Source organism: Pygoscelis adeliae, unplaced genomic scaffold (assembly GCF_000699105.1).
Source record: "Pygoscelis adeliae isolate BGI_AS28 unplaced genomic scaffold, ASM69910v1 Scaffold63, whole genome shotgun sequence".
Taxonomy (NCBI): Eukaryota; Metazoa; Chordata; class Aves; order Sphenisciformes; family Spheniscidae; genus Pygoscelis; species Pygoscelis adeliae.
In genome coordinates this window covers 5945711-5966827 of record NW_008824414.1, presented here as the reverse complement: position 1 = coordinate 5966827, position 21117 = coordinate 5945711, and the positions used below count along the sequence as shown (strand labels likewise).

Below are 21117 nucleotides of genomic sequence, written 5' to 3'. Positions count from 1 at the left end.
ACCTCTCCAGTTGAGAGAGAAGGATGTTGTGGGGGACCGTGTCAAAGGCCTTACAGAGGTCCGGATAGACGACATCTGTAGCCCTTCCCGTGTCCACTGATGTAGTCACTCCATCACAGAAGGCCACCAGGTTAGTCAGGCAGGACTTGCCCTTGGTGAAGCCACGCTGGCTGTCTCGAATCACCTCCCTGTCCTCCATGTGCCTTAGCATAGCTTCCAGGAGGATCTGTTCCATGATCTCCCCAGGCACAGAGGTGAGACTGACTGGCCTGTAGTTCCCCAGGTTCTCCTTTTTTCTCTTTTTAAAAATGGGGGTTATGTTTCCCCTTTTCCAGTCAGTGGGAGCTTCTCCAGACTGCCACGACTTCTCAAATACGATGGATGGTGGCTTAGCAACTTCATCCGCCAATGGAGTCCTCAATGGTGGGACAGTGTCTGTGAGTGTCATGTGCTGGTGAGGGGAAACCGTGAGGGCAACAAACTGGGCCAGGCCTTGCACTGAACAGAGAGAAAAAAATCCTTCATGCAGCCATGCACTAATTCTCCTTGAGATTTAAGAACAGCACCTTGGAATGAAACACATTTGTTTGAATTCCCAGTGTAAAGTATGCAAGATTTGGCCTTTTTTAAGGTGCCTAAGGGGACACCTTTCTCCTTCTCCTTCCCCCAGTTTAAAGCTACAGCTAAAACCCAAATGTGAATATGGGAAGGCTTGGCAGGTTATTTCTAACTTTGCTGTTGTCATTTTTGATGACCAAAAAGCCATTGTAGCCTCTCTGTCTTTGTGTAGGATTTGAGGGGTTTTGCCTTTGCTTAGTCTGATAAATTGATGGGAAGAGACATTGTTTAAGAGCCTGCTTCCCTTTTTAGAGTAGTAATAAATAAAACCACAAGACCTTTTCTGGCTGAAGGGTGACTGGGAAGGGTTCTGACGATGGGGTATTGTGACACAGATGGTTCATTTTGCCTTTTCCACTTAAATCAGTAATTGGCCACAGTATCAGGGGCATGAACCACTAAGTTACTGAGGTTAAGTTCCAGTCCTACTAAGGAGAGGCCTTGGAGCTTTGCAGGCCTGGCTCACGCATGCAAATTTGCTGAACTTCTGATCTGGCCAAGCTCTCATCTGTATCCTTCTGCATCCTGGACATGGAAGCAGCCACGCAGAGGTCCTATCTCTAGGCAAAAGGTGCTAATCAAGATAACTGCAACACACACTGTGCCACCCCAAAAGAGCAAGTGGCAAATGTTTGTATTTGTCTCAGATGCTGTAATAAGTTAGGAAACGTGTGTTAACTAGGACTGTGGCTATCGTGATTGGAGAAAGACTTTTTTTTTTAATAAAGAAATGATAGAATTGGAAGGCAAAATTAAACTGAGCTGTTTAGATGACTCATTTACCACATGAGCTGCTTCCAGCTCTAGATCTGGCAAACTCTGTATTTTAATAGCCTTTTTTTTTATTGCTTTAAATGTGGCTAAGTTGCAAAAATCTTATTGTAGGATTTGAGGGGTTTTGCCTTTGCTTAGTCTGATAAATTGATGGGAAGAGACATTGTTTAAGAGCCTGCTTCCCTTTTTAGAGTAGTAATAAATAAAACCACAAGACCTTTTCTGGCTGAAGGGTGACTGGGAAGGGTTCTGACGATGGGGTATTGTGACACAGATGGTTCATTTTGCCTTTTCCACTTAAATCAGTAATTGGCCACAGTATCAGGGGCATGAACCACTAAGTTACTGAGGTTAAGTTCCAGTCCTACTAAGGAGAGGCCTTGGAGCTTTGCAGGCCTGGCTCACGCATGCAAATTTGCTGAACTTCTGATCTGGCCAAGCTCTCATCTGTATCCTTCTGCATCCTGGACATGGAAGCAGCCACGCAGAGGTCCTATCTCTAGGCAAAAGGTGCTCATCAAGATAACTGCAACACACACTGTGCCACCCCAAAAGAGCAAGTGGCAAATGTTTGTATTTGTCTCAGATGCTGTAATAAGTTAGGAAACGTGTGTTAACTAGGACTGTGGCTATCGTGATTGGAGAAAGACTTTTTTTTTAATAAAGAAATGATAGAATTGGAAGGCAAAATTAAACTGAGCTGTTTAGATGACTCATTTACCACATGAGCTGCTTCCAGCTCTAGATCTGGCAAACTCTGTATTTTAATAGCCTTTTTTTTTATTGCTTTAAATGTGGCTAAGTTGCAAAAATCTTATGGAAAGTCAATCTCTTACTGCTTTGCATGGAGCCTTTCTGAGTCACAGTCAAAATGCAGTTTTTCATTTCGCTTGAGGTAACATCATGTGATGGTAACAACAATGGTTTATTAAGTTTTCAGATCCTCCATCCTCCCCTCCCCCCCAGCCTTAACTAGAAAATTCTTTGCTTTATGTAAATGAAAGTTACAGGCAGAGACTATGTCAGTTTCCCCAAAAACAAAACAAAAGCTTTGTTTACTTCTAAAGGGATCTTAAAAGGCCTGAGCCTTGTTCTGCATCATGGTAAGCTCAGCAATTTAAAAATCGGTGAGGATATGCTGATGTGAGAGCAGATTCAGACTGGACATTACTAATCTGTGAGCTGCACTGCACTGTTAGCTCTTCCCAGACAAATCAGCCAGTTGTGATTTAAGGAAGCCTCAGGCTGGAAGGCTGTTAAGAACCCCGTGGCACAGATCCAAGGTGGAGGTAGCTGTAGCTACATGAGGGTTCTGCCTCAGAGAGCAGTCGAGCAGCAGCCTACAAGAACTGTGACGTGTGAGGGAGGTACAGGCAGAGTACAGATATCAGTAATGTTAGATATCGGAGGACCAAAAGAGCCTAAACTTCCTGAGTGTCAGTGGAGTTTGGTAAAGGGAGAGATTCAAGATCCCTTGATCCCATATGGCAAAGGAGAGGTTCAGCACACCTGCGTAGGATTTATGTAGTAGGTAGATAACTTTCTGCTTTCCCTTTTTCTGCTTTGACAAATTACAGTTGAATCAGTCTACAAAATTAGGGTACAGGTCTGGGATTAACTTTAGAAAAACCTGGTGCAGTACCATAGCTTTAAAAATGTTTCCAAATATGCAGTGTGGCTCTATAATGAGAAGAATTGAAACTAACTTCAGTGAATTAAATGGGGGAGAAATAAACACTGAAACTAGGAATGTCACCCCCAACACAGACTCTATGATGTAAATCCTCCCCTATCTGAATTTATTAGCTGGTTTTTTTAGCAAATGGTGTCTTGGAATAATGAGTGAACAATGCCGCTCTGAATTTAATAAGAAACATCTGTGCATAACTGTTCAAGGATCTTGCAAAACAATTACATCAGAAACAAAAGGCTCAAACCCTTCTGTTCCGTTTCAGAAACCTTGACACAAGCATTTCCAGGAACATCAACTTCCAGAACCAACTCTGCCTGAGCGTGCTTCACTGCTTATGTTTTTGGTCTTGTATGACTTTGGGATTTTACAAAGGTATCAGTCAGGGTATATGGATCTCGGTTTGTCCAGCTACCTATAATCTGGGCTTTGTTCCGACTATATCTGAGCATTTGGGGTCTTTTAAAGAAATAAGCCCAATTTTGCTCTTTTCTAGCTGGAAGGATTAACCTGAGGGAGAGGAGATTTGGGGAAAAGTGGGGAATGAAGGAGACGGCAAAGTTTTAGGGGAAAAAATGATTGTGCGGGTATGTGTGTGTGCACGCATATAATCTACTGAAGTAAATGTTAGGCTAAAGAAGCTAGTTCTGAAAGTCATGTAACTAATGATAACTTTTTTAATTAACTCAAGTCTGTTAAAAGTTCACACTTCTGCTTGTTCATCCGTTATAGTGGTATAAATAGCTGTCACCATGGTAGATCCCAGCTCTAGATGTGATCTATAATGGGCAATTAGGGTTTTGGAAATTAAAGAATATTTTTTTATCACATTAGGGCTAGAAGACTGATATGTTCTATGACAGGTTGTCTTTGCAAACCACTAGCATCCTGATGCAGAAAATTTGTAATCTTATATTGGAAACTGTATGGTCTTGCAAATGAACTTGAGAAATCCCCAAAATTTGTCAGGCAGGAATCCATTTAGTGTTTGGCTACAATAGGATACCAGAGAAGTTTTGAAGACAGGGTATCTGAACTTTTTCCACACACACATATCTGTGGTCTTTCGAAAAATTATGTGTACTTAACTGACACATGCATATTAACGCACATACATGTGTTTTTACAGTACTCGTTGAGGCTTGCCTGGGACATGTTGGGCTGTGCTTGTGCATTCTTGGTCTGGCAAAACCCTGAACATGTCTTGTTTTATTAGCTTTGCGTCTTAAACATCACTAATTTTCTTTCAGCAATTTGCATTCTCTTTCCTTGTACTGACTGCATGTAGCCCTAATATTATAAATAAGTTTAGTACTATTGTTCCAAGTAGGATTAGCATGTGTCCAACAAAAACTCCATTGTTTTGTGTTTCGTTCTTCTCTTATTATTTGTAATGGAGCAGCAGTAGCAGGCAGGAGTTTTCGTGACCCTGTGGGTCCATTGCTCAGGACATAAGGTAACAAGAGTGATGAAACATTCCCTGCTGCCAAAAGCTTATAGCAATCAGTTATGTACAAAGGGACAAAAGAGAATGTGGGAAACTGCAGTACTGGGAATGTCCGTGAATATAGGTGCCAGCACTGGAGCTGGCAAACAGGAGATGGAACAAGCGGCTAAAAGCCCCTTAACCTTCTCTGCTCTTCTCACTGCTGATTAATTAGCACAGCAGGCTACAGCCCATTATACTTAATTGCTTCTCTAAAGGTTTCCTGCTGTGTGATATACAGGAGATCAAATTAACACTCATATAATAAGAAATTGTCCAAAATCTTATATCTAGTAGACTCATCAAAATTTTCAAACATATAAATACGTGTTCCCGATGTTTAACAGGAAACATATTGTCATAATTTCATTTGAAAGATAACAATCATATTGTGTATATTTTTAAAAAGTAATGGCTACATGAAAGCATTGTACACATTGTCTAATCTGTAAATGAGTGTTTCCACATATGAAATAAATTGCTTGTGAAACAGAGGTTTCTGTTCACATTCCAAAAAGTTAGAAATTAAGTACAATCTTAGCTTTCCTAGACCCTCTAACAGTTTTGTACAATTAGTGATACAGAGTTATGATTTCCAAAATCCAGTGTCATTCCTGTATCTGAAGTGAGCTGTTGGAACTGCTTTATGAGTAAGAGTCATAAGACCGTTAAAAATAAAAACCTAAATTCTAAAAATGTGAGCGCTCTCCTGGCTAGCAATTTGCAATGTACCAACATATAAATAACTTTGTACCAGCATAGATACTCACTTAAAATGCAATTGCTTTTTTATTTTGAAAAGCAGTATGAGGTCATTTAAAGGGTGATTTGTGACAATAATAGTCTCATGTTGCACTAAAAGGGCTCCCAGACGCAGAGCAGTTGGGCCACCAGTTGGTAAAATTGGTATGCAAGGTTATAGAGGTTTGGCTTAATGGGTTTCATCTTTACCTGCTAGTTTTTGTCAGTTACTGCTCTTGAACGAGATGCAATTGCAATTGTTAGTGGAATGGCCTGCAATTTAGGGAGAGATTTCTGTCATTTAGTGTGCTCCACCTCCAAATTTGGCCCTGTCCTTACTCTAAAAGGTGGTTGTCTTTCCTGGATCATGAAACTGAACCTGTAGTGTCTTTGATGTATATATGGGGCCGACATTGCTTCAGACATATCTTCATATCTTCAATATGTCTTTGTTTTTAGAGAAATGCCCCAGCCTGGGTCATCATCAGTTACAAACTCTTCTACACCAAGGGAGCCTTTAGGGAGTTTTGTCTGCTTATATACGGAGGAGATATTAAAGAGCAGTAAATCTTAGTCTGCTAGAAAGGAAGTGGAAAAAGTACAAGGAGAAGTGGATAGGCAAAATAAGTAGGGAAGAGTCTACCAGGAGAAAAACAGTAGAAACAATGATCTACTTACACTCATGGGGACAAAAGCCATATTTGCCATCTGCATCAAAGTCTTTGGTTGTGGAACACCAGAGGAATCCATCGCTGCGTCCTGCGTCTGTGCAGCTGTTGTATTCCTTGCCATTGAACCAGAAGGGAAATTTGCAGTATTCACCATCTGCATTTCCATACTTCACTCTAACCACTATAAAGAGAACAAATGCAGTGGTGAAATTATCCACCAACTGATACAAAAAATACAGTTTCTGGACATCTTTTCCTGGAGGACATTGGTGTAGAAATGCAGTCTGAATTTCCACTTTGAAATTCAATATGCTGTTGGTCTCTCTATTGGCAAGATGATCATAGCTGAAATAATAACCGGTAATTTTGAAAGAATTACATGGATATTACTCATGGTGAAGTGTTAGAATGAACAGCCCTTAGAATCAGCCCAGAAAAATATATATGTTGTTGTTACTATGGCAATGCAAACTTATAAACATGCTGTTAATACATTTAGTAATTTAGTTTCTTTGGTAATATGGTCTAAAATGTTCAGTATAGTTTGAGAGGTTCCAGGCAGCAGTTGAGCATGAGCTGAACATGCCTTGTGCCTCATAAACCACTTTGGTATTTCCAATTCGACTTGAATAAGATCTGCTGCGGCACTGGGGGATAGGGTGGTAATGCAGGCACACCCAGATCCTGGGTTTTATTTCAGTTTGTCACATGTAGTCCTAAGACTACAGTACTGGTGCTGTAATATATGTTAATGTATAGATAATTCACTTATCCATAGCATTTCTTTTAACGGCAGTAACTAACTGGATGCTTGTGCAGTATTTCCACTAATATGGAAAATATTTTCCTCCTGTTTGTTGTTAGTCTGAGGAAGAGATCCAGCCCAGTTAGTGCAGCTACCAGTTAATGCTTCTGCTAAGTTAAAAGAAAGCCAAACAGAAGGAAGTTGACTATGCTGGTATTAAAGTTCAATTTTTTTTTTTCAATAGGAGGACAGCTGAGAAAACTAGAATTTGAAATGAAAGGCAAACATGAGTTTGCAGTCTTACTCTAAGTTTTCCAAATTATTTTGCAGTAGAAGAATTATAATTAATTCTACATGATTGTGGCAAAGTTGAAGCAGAAAAAAGAGGTTCCAAACTACTAATACTTGGTGGTGTTTGTCTCGTTCAGGTGATATTATCTGGACTTCAGTTGTTTTCTTCTAAAGGGTATGGCAAACTGCCTGTTGCAGATTCTTGAAGATGTTCTTAATCCACTGTTTGATGTTGATTTTGTTTCAGTCATCAACATGAGGGATTTGTATTCCGTTTGCTTTTGACAGATACCATGAGTATATAAATTCTTATTCAAGTGGACGGTTCCATTTTTAACAACTGGAGCCACAGCTTAAGTCATCTTAAAAAGCGTATGTCAGCCGAAAAGCACTGGCCAGTCTGCCTCTTACAAATGAACTTAAAGATGTTGTAGTTTGAGTCCCTGAGAACTGAAGCATTCAAAATCATAGTCGTGGCTTTGTACTTTTCCCACAGTTTATGAAGGTTGTGCAGCATCAGGCCCATTATTAGTTCAGTTTTTGAAGGGGCAACAGTAGAGGAACAGGAAGGGAAATTCTAGGTAACATTTATTTAGGAATTACATAAACATTGTGTAGAGAACAATTTAAATTGTGTACATTAATTTTCATCTCCTAACGTTTATTGACATGTCAATGAAAATACTTAGTGCAGTGCCTGAAACAGCATTAAAACATAGCAGCCAGCAGGCCACATGTTCTGAAACATTAAAGAGTCTGATACCTTGCCCCTCTCCAAGAGTCCAGAGTTCATCATCATCAAAATGGGAGTCTCCTCCAATTCCTGGCCCCGGTGCAAAGGCATGAGCCAGGAGACCGTCTTTGCCATCAAATGGATAGCCATCACCATGTTCTGCAGGAGGAAGCAGACAAAAAAGAGCAGTTTCTAATGACCTCAGCTCTTCCAGAGTCTATACATGAATGATGATTATCATGTGTACTTTCCCATCCAAGACAGGAGCAGAATATTCTAGTGAGTGAGTTTATTGGTATGGGTTGTGCTGGCAAGACTGAACCAGAAGAGAAGAAGCCAGTTCTTACAGAGAATGTTGTCAGTACTGCAGTTGTCACAGCATGTTATTTTATATCTCATAAGTATTGTGGAAAGGAATCAAAGACAGTGAAGAAGAGCGACATATTGTACATTATATGTGTGACTGCATGCACACTGCTGTTTCTCAATGGAGACTGGTAGGAGCTGTAAAATAAACGTTGTAGATGAGAGGTATTTTCAGATAATTCATGTCAGTCTCCAACACAGAGACTGGAAAGAAAGGCAGATTTCTTTTTGCAAGCTACTCTTTCCTGCTGCACCTCATACTGCTGTCCTCTTTGTGCAGGATACTAACTACTTTAAGTAGGAAAGAAAATCAGCTGAGTGTCTCAGTAGCGAGCCTCTGGAAAGCTAGCTCTTATTCAGTGCTCTGAGTCCTGTGAATGAGCCTATTCCTCCTCCACATCAACCACTCCGAGACTCAAGCAGCTCACAGGGCAACAGCACGTTAAGTAGTTCTCCTGTTATTACACTGTAGGCTTTTCTTGGAAGTACACCGCATGTGGGTAAGGCAGGCTGGCAAGGGCATAACCCTGGTATTCATAGCTTTCCCACCACACTGACCTGTGCATCAAAGCTGGCTGCCAGCATCTCCAGTTGCATCACTTCAGGCCTCTTGGTGTGATGTCTTGCCATTTAACAGAAGCCCTAAATACACAGGCCTGATTCTCTACTGTTACACTGATTTCATGCTGGTGTCACTCTCCTAATACTAGTTCAGTTTGTTCATTTCAGTAGACTAGTGTGTCAGTTGTCAACGAGAAGATTTTGACATATATTAGATGCTTTGCTCCCATTTATTTCAAAGTAGATCCTTTGCTTAAGAGAAAGCTTAAAAATGAAAAACCTTGTGGATGTCCCAGTTCCTGTGAATCTGACATGCAGTAAAGTGATATGAATGAATGAATGTGGAAGAAGTTCTTTTCCCACTGTTTCTGAGCTGACTATAACCAGCAAGTACTAAAACCAGCAGAAACACTTCTGCTTTTGTAAGACTTCTTTTTTGCAAACCAAGCCAGCCTGGATGAGGATCTGCAGTTTTGAGTTCTGCACAAAATCTCTGAAGCTTTTGAGGTCAATTCATCAGTAGCTAAAGCAAAGAAAACCAGCTTGAAATGGAGGCTTTTACAAAGAGCTCAGTTATTCTTTGAACTGTTCACTTCACTTCCAAAGTCTACCTCCCTAGTGACTGGCTGCACAAGTATCTTCATTAGCATTAAAAATTCTGTGACTGTCTGTAAGAAGTTAAAATGCCCCAGGTTTACACTGAAAAGCTATAGACATTCTTTCAGGGGAAACCAAAATTAATTGAGAAGGCATGTATGAAAATGAATCAAGTCACCCATCATCAGCTGGACTCAAAACCACAATTCAGCTTACAATCCATATTTTTAAATTCCTCAAGACCAACGAATGCATTGGAAGCCTACATTCTGCTATGCTAAAGAACAGAAACCAGCTATGGAGTCAACATTGAAAGTCACAAATGCATTTTTAAGCTCCAGTATGTTAGGACCTCCAGCACTATCACTGGAAAACTGAGTACGGAGCTATAAATAAACAGTACAATGGCATTCCATTCTCTTCTGTGGCAGGAAGCCAGCTCACATCATCTGAAGATCTGTACCAATATTTCTCATTCTATTTCTGATCTGTAAATTTAAAAATAAAATGTTGCCCCTAGTGATTCTCTTTTGGAAAGATAAATATAGTATAAGGTATAAATATGTATAAATGTATAAATACTTCTCTCTCTCTCATGTATAAGAAAGAAAAAAAAATCTCTTAGTGAAATTAGATCTTAGCCTGTATAAGCCAAGTGCAAACTAGGACAAGGTTTGCCAGAAAGGCTCACGGGTACTACTTATTGAGGGTAGATCATTCCAATACTAAGGATTAATGAAAGGAACAAAATCAAAACACATATGTAAAAATAGAAAAATATACCCCATCGGCCAAAATTAATCATAATGTCTGCTTCTCCGTCATTTATTCGGTTAAATCTCAGCGGTGTGACGTCACTCCAGACTTGAAAGGCTCGAGCAAAGGCATCATCTACTGTCTCAGGATCCAAATCCGGGGTATAACCTATAATCCTTAGAGGTAAGAGGAAGAGTTAAATAACACAATCCCCCTCCCAGTATTTGTTGTTTACTGATCAAAATGCTGAGTAGACACAGTAGTGAAACCAGTTAAGAGGTAACACTGCTCCACGTGAGATCTAGACACTTCCCTTTGATTCAGAGATGTATTTAGATGTGGCGCTTACTATTCATTTTCCTTTGGAATTGATGCAGCAGCATGAAGAAAATTATACAGTCAGAGGCTGTAAAGCCTGCATGGCAGCGGGCCTTGCACAAAATATTCAGGGTTTTGCATCAGCGCTGAGGTGCTGGCAAGACATCACCTTATGGTCTTTTGCTCCATTAGATTTGAGATTTACATTTTTGTAGACTACTTAGCTTGCAAGTCATACTGTCACTTTAGACATGAACATACAAGCACATCTTGATATCTAAGACTTACTTGCCAGAAAAAGGGCTCAATAATGTTCTGAAAGTTTCAAGTGTGGATTGTTTTGCTCTTTAATAATAACAACCGAAAAACAGTCCTTCTCTCTCACCTTTGTAGTTAGCTGGGTATTGTTTCATCCCAGTTGAATGCTAATCCTCTACCAGTGTGTTGGTTACACTGGCAATAGGATACATGGAGAAATCGGAGGTAAAAGTGTGTAAGATAGAGCCATAGGCCTGACATGAGAAAGGGACAAACTCTTAAGTGCATTGCTTTCTTCTTCTTCTTCATATATTTTCACTGGACTTCTTAGTGCCTTATATTATAGCCAGCTAACCTCCATGTAAAGACATTTGTTCCCATTCTTTGCTGCTGGGGCTGTGCATAGTGAGGGAAAGTACTTTGTGCCTAAGGAGAATGAGGGAGAATCAGAGGAAGCACATTAGCAAGAGGAGGCTGCAAGAGTTGCCATGGGTTTTCCCAGTGTTTATTAGGCTAGTCGCAGAATGAGGGATGCTTTGAGTCATAACTTGTGAGGAACCAGCAGACCAAGTCAAGCAGCTAAGACAAATCTGCTGTTTGTTCTCATTGGTGCTAAAAGTCTGTTCCTGGTCCACCTAAGGTAATGAGATTTTTTTTTTTTTATTACTGACTTCAATGAGAGCTATATTGGTCCCTAACTCTGTTCAGAGTAAGAGTAAGATATTAAAAATGCCAAACCTATTGCAATAGGTTTGCTTTAAATCATGCCCGTATATATCTGAAATAAAATTGTTTTCTTTTAAAATCTATTTGATGATCTCCATTTTTATGACTGCTGAGTGCAGAGGAGTTTGTCCTCCTACATTGCCTCTGCAGTCAATAAGTACTGTGGTCCCTGCTGAGCAGATGGGCAGGTGAGATATTCCTGCTCCAGTTGCCTCAGGATGCTTGCAGCAGAGCAAAGAATAAAACCAACAACTCTTTAGTCTCAACCGGAACCATAAAGTTGATCTTTAGATGGTTATTCCTGAAATTTTACAATTTGAAATTTCAGAGGTGTTTGCTAAAGCATCTGGTAGTTATCCAAACACAAAGAGATTCTAATTCAAGAAACCCTGTCTAGGCCACTAAGCAGCTCCTCCACTTCTGAGTGTTTTGTTTGATTGGTTCTTAAAAGGGCTATGGCTATGTATGAGCAAAACCCAACGTCACCAGTCAGTACCTGTATGTTATATGATTCTTTTCCCATTTTGGCTTTCTTGGAAAGAAGTTGTAATTGGCTACATCTGGGTTACCACAGCGGGGTTTCTTCATGGTCTCAATAGTATTTTGATCCAAATCTCCTGTTTCAGGCAGCCCAAAAAATTTCTGCATTTTCTTCAAAGTATCTTTCAGGACAAATAAATTGCAATTGTCTTTTGGGCACCCATAGTATTTATTCAGGTATTGCTTGAAAAAAAAGCACAGAACAAAGACTTTAAAATTCATAAAAGAAACAGTTAATCATTACAAATAAATACTGTAATTCCATGTTATCTTTCCATCTGTAATTTGCAAGTTTTCTTTTCAAAATTGCTCTTATTAGTAACTGAGAGACCAGCAGAATCTCCTTAATTGACACAAACCATCCTTGATTACACAACATTGCTAATTAAGCAATCAGTTCCACTATTAGCTATCACCTTTACTTAATGAATTGCTTTATTAGTAAGTAGAGCATAGAGCTTTAATGTCGAACGACAAAGTAAAAATGGGTTTATCTTTTTTGGTTTCTTTATGATGTATAAATCTGCTTACAAGTTCTAGATTCTGTGTATTTTTTTCTTGGAAGACTCTATGGATTATTGAGAAACTTGTCAAGGTATCAAAGCAACCACACAAATGAGACCACATTAATTGAAAAGAAAAAAACCATTGTTTATTCAAGCCACATAGAGCTATTTGAATGTTGTGTGTGTTTGCTTTTGAGTCAAACATTGCGAAGACCCGAGGAAGAAGGTCTTTGGTAACATGTCAGTTGCCTGGACACTGCAGCCAATCGATATCTGCGTAGTTAAAACTCCACCAAACACTCCAGCAGATTATGGCCAGACTGGTCTTTCTGGTACAACCATGGTGGCAGATCACAAAATTCTCTCTCCTTAGAAACCAGTGGTCATAAAGGATCAAAAAGACAGCACAAATCCCATTATTTTAACCTCTTATCTAAAATAATACCCACCCAAGTCTCCTCCACTTTCCGTTTTGATCAGTATGACCTAATTAGCAGGTGTAGTGCAGTTAAAAATGGAAAAAAAAGTCTGTCTGTTGTTTGCTGCTGCTTCTAATCCCAGAGGAGCAGTGGGTTAGTCTGTTCCCTGGCAATTGTTTCAGTTAAGCAGCCATGGCTTTGAGATGTGTGTTGATAGGTTGTGTGTTTATGTTAAACTAAACTGTAGATAAACAGCTGTGGTCCTGAATATCCATACATAGGCCCCACCTTCTGTGCAATACACAAGCGAGCTCACACAATTTAGTATTTTTTTCCCTTGAGTTCAGTGTTGACTGGCAGAATAACTGTGAGCTTCTTGGGGTAGGGACCAATGCTGAGAGAATGCCTGGCATTCTCTAGCACGTGGTGAAACCTGCTATAAAAACATAGTCATTCAAGTGAAAAAGAGTGACAAGAAGCAAATGAGAAAACTTCCACTTACATCTTCAGCAACTGTATAAAATCCTTTATCAACTCTGTTCCTAACTGGAGACTAACAAACATGGCCACACAACAGACTGCTGGCTAGCTAGAGGTTTTGGATTCAGTGTTTGGATCCAGCCTGAATTTGAAAAAACCTGTAACTCAGGCTGTTGCCTTAGCTTGGACTGTTGCACAGATAGGCTCAGTCACACAGTTTAGGTTACATACAGCTTTAGATTGTTGAATTTATATCCTCATTGAGGTGTAGATAAATGGATTATGATAAAGATGTTAGTTTGGGTACTTCTATAATGATAACAACCTGTCATTATCTAATTATTTTCATTCACAGGTTCTAAACAGCTTGACTAAACTATCTGGGGTTGTAGGCTTTATCCAGTAAAATGAATCTTACGGTTCTCTTGCACAGAGATTTCAGGCACTCCACACTCAAGTCTGGGTTTGCAATATTTTATGCCTAGCTCTAAAAGAAAAGCTACAGCCATGTCAAATGGCAGGTGTTCCTAAACTGGTGTGTAGGCCACCCAAACTGGTGCTTAGCAGGTCACAGAGCTGAGAGATGCCCTTGCTAATGATGCTGTTAGACAGGAAGGTTGCAAGTTACTGATCTTTCCAGTAAAATGGTCTGTAGCAGAGGAAGAAGCATCCTTCAGGTATTGTATCCAAAATATTTACTACAAATCCAAGGTAGGAAAACACCCTAAATAAGGTAAAGGTATATTTGCCAAAAATGTATCAGAAATAACAGAGAGAATTATTTCTAACTGAGGATTACAAGAAGCCTGACAAAATGACTTCACGTTTAAGTTCTTGTGCCAGGAAGTATTCCTGAGGGAAATCTTACTTTATGTACCTAATTAATTGACTGAAGTTTGCGCAGGAGACTGGGATAAGACCACTACATCGGCAAAATATAGCAAAGGATATTTGATGACTGCAGTTGGTCAAGCCCGGATTTCACCACCACCTCATTAAGTCCAGGCGTACCTCATCTACCCTGCATAGGAAATGGTTCAGAGCTTACTCAGAAATGGATTTAATCAAGATGTTACACCATTTCCTTCATAAGGTCTGCCATCCACCTACTGACTAAGCACAGACTATGCCTAGTTTTTGTGATTCTTATAACTTCTGATGTGGTATTTCTCCAGTGGAGTCTGTGGCACTGGCAAATAATGGACACAAAATGGTTTCACCTTTGCTACCACTAAGCTTCTGTCTACTCATGGTTAATGGGGCCTGGTGGAAATTGTGAAATGCATTAAGAACATAATCACATGGGCCAGTTTGGAGGATTTTTTCTTATTCCAATTTTCATTTTAATGTAATTTGATAGATTTTCTTATGCTTCTTTTTGCATCTCCTAGTGAGGTACCATGATTATAACATAGACTATGCGTCAGAACTGAAGTTTACTGAAGAAGCAGGATGCTGCTCTTGCCGTTTGAGGTTTGGGAGTAAGATATACAACCAAAAATATAAAATGAGGCATTGTAAAGAATTTTACTTGCTAGGATTCTAAATAAAAAGCTAACCCCTCTCAGTTTTTCCTAAAATGGAGATTTTACTGAAGATGAGAAACGAACATAACCAGCTGTTCTATGAGAAGAGAATCTTGAAGAAAATGTAGTGTCTATGTAAACCACATCTTGGCCTAGGCTGCGAAATTCAGTTTCCTCGGAGTCAGCAGGGAGCTGTGGTGATCTGGAATTTTGATCCAGCCCATTAATGAAACAGGGTCCAGCTGCAACATAGCAATTTGTGTTCTGATGCTGAGGGTTGGAGCTGTTCTGATGGAGGGTGTGAGGGAAAGGCAGCCAGTTAGCATTACCCAAGAATACTACAAGAAAGACAAAGAAGAACTGCAGCGTTAAACCAGCTTGTAATTTTCCTCTGAGTACACATAATAAATAGGTTGTTCAAAAGAAACAGAGATGAGGGGAGATGTGGATTGCTGTTATTGAGTAAAAGCCTGAGTGTGTCTAAGAAAATAGATTGTTTAAGAGTGGTTCAATTACAATTAGACATGTGGTTGTTTTGCTAAGGCAAAAGCTTGGGTGAATTTGTTTTGTTAAAGGCTGAGGGGTGCCCTTTTTGGGTCAGTTTGTCTGTTTTTCCTAAACTTTCCACCACGGCTCCCGTCTGGAAATTCTCTCTCTACCCTCCCCCAGACCTTCTTTAACCTGGCAAGCTTTCCCAAGATGCACACCAACTCCTAAAGAAAAGTAACCAACTTTCAAACCTCTGTGTCCTAAAATAAGAATAATTTATCTCAATCTTCCTTAAAATGGACTTACTGCTGAAGAAGAGAAATGTCTATAATTTACATGCTAATATAAGGATAATCCATCTCAATCTCCCCTTAAATGGACTTCCCCATAATGTCATTTTTATGAAGGTCCACAGGGCTAAAATAAGGTTAGACTATAATGCTGTAGAGTTATAGCTATAATTTGCTAATGTCACAGAAATCCAAACTCCTTTTTTTGTTCCAGATTGAATTTGGAAAAAAATATTTCTTTAAACCTCTGATGAGATTTTTTTTTTTTCGAAGTCAAAGCTAGTCACAATGGCTTCTGAAACTCAAGCCAGCTTTCGATTGTAATTGTCCCTTAAAGCTGTGTTTATGCAATGCACGGTAAACAATCTGGAAAACAAACTTCTGAAATCTGTGATACATGCATTAAGTGAGTCTTGACAGCCCTCATTTCTACTTGATTTAAGTAAAAAAATTAGATGTCTCTTATTTGTCCTTCTCCCCTCTTACCATTGCAATCTTTTGATTATAGTCGCGATGATTTAATGAAATTATTTTGTACAGTCAGACTTCAGGGAAAAAAAAACAGACTTTCTTTGCCGGCTTTAAAAATTTTAAGAGAGGAAACATTACTTGGCTTTAGTTTTAGCTTTTGAAAGCTGATACCTTTGCTAGCTAGCTAGCACTTCCAGAGACTCTAGGGAGAGAATGCTACAGTCATTCCTTAGCCTCAGCTGAAACAAGAAAGAAACATCTGCTTATGAAACAACAATATAAATCTAAAGCAAAGATGAAACCAACACTTACCACTGCTAGTTCTTTGTCTGTTTTGGGAGTGCTGTCTCCAGGAAACTTAATGATTGGTGACGGTGCAGCTAAAGTTTTGTTAAAAAGATATACTTGGATTAATAGTACTTTAAAAACGAAGCCACAGACAATGTGAGTCTTCATTGTGCCTAAACTTGTGCTCTCCTCTTTGGAAAAAGATTTTCCCTGGCTGCGTGTCCGTTACTTTAGCTGCACAGTGCACCAGTTGCTTATCTGCACATCTTAACTCTCTGCACCGTTTGCTCTTTTGCTTGCTCTAGCAATTCCTTTGTATGTTTAAAACATCCAGATGCGCAGTCTCAAGCTACCACAAGAGGAAGTCTGAAAACTAGTGGAAACATGAGAAAAGGGCAGTTACCAGATGTGATTGCTGTGATTTTAAGGTAGCAACAGGCAGATACTTATTACCGCTGAAAGAGGCCACATTTTCTCCTCATTTGCATATATGAAAGCATTTAGTTATGCCAGAGAGCAGCAAAAAGCAAAATCTGACTTAATCTTGAAGACGAAGTCTCCCACATATATCTTAAAAAAAAAAAAAAAAGAAAAAGAAAAAAAGATTATTTTCCTGGCTAAGCATTTTTATTATTTTTTAGCCTATTTTCTTGCCACAGGCATAATAATCTGCTTTAGTGATATGTGGTTACACTCCGACACAGTGCCTTACAGTAAACATTTTGATTATGGATTTTGAGGCAGATCCTGCACGGGCCAGTGCAGCCGAGTGAGGCTTCTTGTCCCTCTCCTGCTTAGGCTACACAAACGGTAGGTCTGTGTACACAGGGCTCACCCGCACTTGGCCTGAGCGTCGCTCCCTCCCTGGTCTGTGCGGAACGTGCGTGCAGAGCTCTCTGAATAAGATTCTTGTGGTTTGTTTGGTTTTAAAACCAGCTTGAGGCTTTGCCACCAACAGGCATGGTGTATCACCTTAATCTACAGGGTAAGAGATCATTAGGCAGATTCAGCAATAGAAATTATCCTCAATAATTGACGTCAGGGGAATTATGTAAAATTCAGGGTTTGCTTATGCTGGGGGTTTGGTCCGCTGGTGCAGCTGCCTTAGTCTGAAATTCTGGTGTAAATACGGCCATTGTTATGGACAGTCTTTTTATTGTGTCATTCATAATATTGCCAGCTTTGAGATGTTATTGCAGGCGGAATATTTTTTTAGCTGAATATCCCTAATCTAGAGGCTTGGCTCATGACTTCTTAAGATGGGAGGCTGGCAATTCTGCATAAATGCAAACTGTGTTCTGGCCAGCCAAGTGTCACAGGACAGTTTCTATTGAACATGAGTCCAGCCATCACAGTTCACCTGAGCTGTGTTTCAGCATAAAGGTTGTCATGGCTTTCCACTGAATGTTAAATGAAAGTTTTCCGGATGTGGCTCTTGTTACCAAGTAGGCTGTTAATGAAAAGGAAATACTTTTCTGGTGTTTGGTACTTACTCATAATACTTTGATATTTCATTGTAAATAGTTAATATTGACAGTTCTTTGATTTATGCTAATATCAAGCTATTTAGCTAACTGCACCCTATCATCCATGAACTGAATAGTCTTATATACAGGCAAGGATTTCAAAGGGTCGACTGAGGGGTTCAGAGAGAAAGCATTAGCAGCTTTTGCTGCCCATACAGTTCCATTGACAACCCAACACAGCAGCCGTACGTACGGCCGCTGGGTGAATTAGCCATGGGAAGCAGCACTTAATGCTCAAGAGAGAAAGAGGAGTTACAGGAACTTCATATATGAATGGAGCTTTCTTTATAAGCAAGCAGCTTTGTATTTATGTCCTCTCATGCTTTCATGTATGATTCCAATGGCACTTGAGTTACAGTGAACAACTTTCCCCTAATGGTTCGGCTTTGAAATTACATCTTCTTTTTTAGCTTTTCCCCATCAGCAAAAAACCACTGGAGTGGTTTCTCCAGTCATTTCTAGGAGTTGCTTTAATAAATGGCAGTTCTGAAAATATGATCCAGTTTTTCCACAGCCCTGCACTTGGTTGTGGGGAATGACTCTCCTGCTTTGTTTGTGATGACAGCTCATATTTGTGTCCGGCCACGTGAAACTGTAAGAGAACAAAGGCTAAGAAAGCCTTCACTAGATGTGCCAAGTTACTCTTAACTTATCCTTGATTAAGCAAGTAAAAATATTACGTGTTGTGTTGCAAGATTCTGCAGTTATCGCTGTGCTCTGCAGTAGGTCAAGGGCTGCTGTAAATCTTAAAGCATAAGAACCACGTCACTTTCATAAGAATTATAATGTAATTTATGATGCCTTAGTAGCTTTCATTTAGAAGGGTACTGCAGTGAAGCCATTTAAAGCCAAATATGTCCTAACACATTCCTGTTGCCTCACTGAAATCTAATGAATGCTCAATTCTCAGTGTGTCCTAATGAACGTCAAATCAGAAATGGATGAGGAAACTTTTGAATGGGCTGTGCAGTCTGTGCAGTTTGAAAATCTCACTGTATTTTTGTTTCTTATCTTTGCTGGCAGTGAGAGTAGGTGGAGGTCACCTTCTAAATACATTTCCTCAAAAAAAAAATAGCCAAAGTAACAGAAACCATACAGACCTGCAGTGAAGCGTTCTTTCTCACCTTTGATTGCAGTTTTGCTGGTAAACTGCTTTGCTGGTATTACTTCAGCTAGTGAGCAGTTAAGCAAGTTATGTTCAATTAGGAAACATAATACATAATGGAAAATTGGATTTATGGGTACTGGGTGAACCCGCATATTGAGTTTCTGACCATTCAGTGAAAGGCATTCTCTTCCTTCAACACATGAGATCAGTAGCGGTTTATGAGATCCTAGCTGAGGTGCCCTCTTTCAGATAAGCAAAATAAATGCTGGTGACACTTCTTTGTGAGAGAAGAAGTCCTATTGCATTACGACTAAATTTGGGGTAAAATGTTTCCTATCTCCTCATATTTCTCTTTAAGCTCCATGGGATCATCCTGTTCTCAGTGTACTACAGAAGTGCTGGTTTTTCAGGCTAGGAATGCAGTGGTGCCAAATCCTGAAAGTAGGGAAATTCTCCTGCTGGCAGGCCTCTGCTTGGAGCCAGAGGTTGGGCTAGATGACTTCCTGAGCTCTGTTGCAGCCCGAATTACTCCATGATCCTACCGCTCTTGCTGAATTTGAAAAGACATGGTATGATGTGTTTTCTGTTCTCAGACTAGATAAGCTTAAAGTCAGGGAGACAGACTCTGAAACATTTGAACTGATGTATTTTGATATTGACAGATTGGCGGTTTAACTGCTATTAATGTTTAGTGCATAAACATTCCTCGACACTCCATACTCTGAAGAGATTACCTCTAACGTTAATTAGTGACTTCTGAATAGATTCCTGGAAGTTAAAAATTAAGGAAAGAAGCCATACAAAACAAAGAGAAAGAGGAAGAAGCCCCCTGAGAAGGGACCATATACGGCCATCTACCAACTTTATGGAAGAGCTAAAAGAGTAACCTAGATCTCCTTTCTCTTACATTAATACCCACTCTATGAGATATTTTGTCTATGTACATAGATGCTACCTCTGGAGTAGCTACAGAAAGTGAACACAGTTATAACTACAACTACAGCCTTCATGTATTTGTGGCAAAAATTAATTTCAATGTTGCATATAACTTCCATATTAGGTAAGATATTTATTTGGTATATACATTAATTTATCTCTCCTTAGTCATAAAAAGCTCTTCTCTAGTTACCGTGTTTGTTTCAGGTTAGAGCCACTCCATATTGAAAATTTTAAACCATCTACTTTGAGTAAGATGCCAGATTTGATTTCTAAATGCCTACTTTCATGCATTAATAGGAACTGTATGGCAGAAACAACACAGTCGAGATGGCAAATGCCTCTTTTGAGGATATACTTCAGTAATAACAGTAAATAGGGAATCATGATGTCTTGTGAGCTGTAAGCTACATATCTCAGTAGATCTGACTACAAGAGACACGTGAGCGTGTATTAACATTCTGGTTTTATCAAAGGACTTTTCTGTTTTCAGAAAATTATTTTTGAAATTATTCAGGAGCACTCAGCAGTTTCAGGATTAGATTTCAGATGTTGTCCTGGGTAATTTGCTGGCAGAGTAGTCATCCCTCCAGAAATGCACTGTAGCAATTCCTACTGTCACCAATTCCAAAATTTTATCAAAAGCTGATGATTTCCTGGTGGTTCCAGAGGAATATGTTAGGCAGAGTGTCAGTGAGCACAGTCCATGGGAGAATGATGGATTTATTTTTAGTAGGGTTTCATGTTATAAATTGAAACCTGTTGCTAGGCTGAAGAACTAAATAATCGTCAGGACAGTTAAGATCTCAAGAAAGCAGCTGATCATCTGATTACAGAGTCAGCTGGGTGCAGTGGGATGTGTGTCTCCAAGTAAACTACTGTGGTACATATGTATAACCTCTTCTTGTATTTGTTACTTCTTCCAGGTTCTGCGCTGTCAATGTATAGCTTCAAGTTTAGGAAGCAAAACAACAATTTGATTAACGTAGATGGACTTGCATTGACTTTAGCGGGGTTCTTCAAAAAGAAATAACAGATTAAAATTGTCAGAAAGAGCCAATGTGGTGTTCTCAGAGGGTTTCGTTCAGAACTTCTAAGTGACTGGAAAACCTGAAGTTCAGGTGATGGACAAGTTTGCCTGGGCTTCAGGAAAGGTGCCCATGGGACTATCCCAGGTCCAGTTTATCCAGGCCTTTGGCTCCTTCTC

The 21117-nt window shown here is 39.7% G+C and overlaps 1 protein-coding gene across 1 annotated transcript in view; it reads right to left on the bottom strand.

Moving 5' to 3' along the window:
• MMP2 (matrix metallopeptidase 2 (gelatinase A, 72kDa gelatinase, 72kDa type IV collagenase)) overlaps positions 1 to 16678 on the bottom strand; it is a 37928-nt gene extending 21250 nt beyond the window's left edge. Inside the window, exons 1-5 of the mRNA XM_009320793.1 lie at positions 16365 to 16678; positions 11828 to 12054; positions 10057 to 10205; positions 7780 to 7908; positions 5988 to 6161 (exon numbers count right to left, since the gene is read on the bottom strand). Coding sequence (XP_009319068.1) covers positions 5988 to 6161; positions 7780 to 7908; positions 10057 to 10205; positions 11828 to 12054; positions 16365 to 16508 — 823 coding nt within the window. The 5' untranslated portion in view covers positions 16509 to 16678. The remainder of the gene's footprint in view (positions 1 to 5987; positions 6162 to 7779; positions 7909 to 10056; positions 10206 to 11827; positions 12055 to 16364) is intronic.
• Positions 16679 to 21117: the final 4439 nt, after the last annotated feature.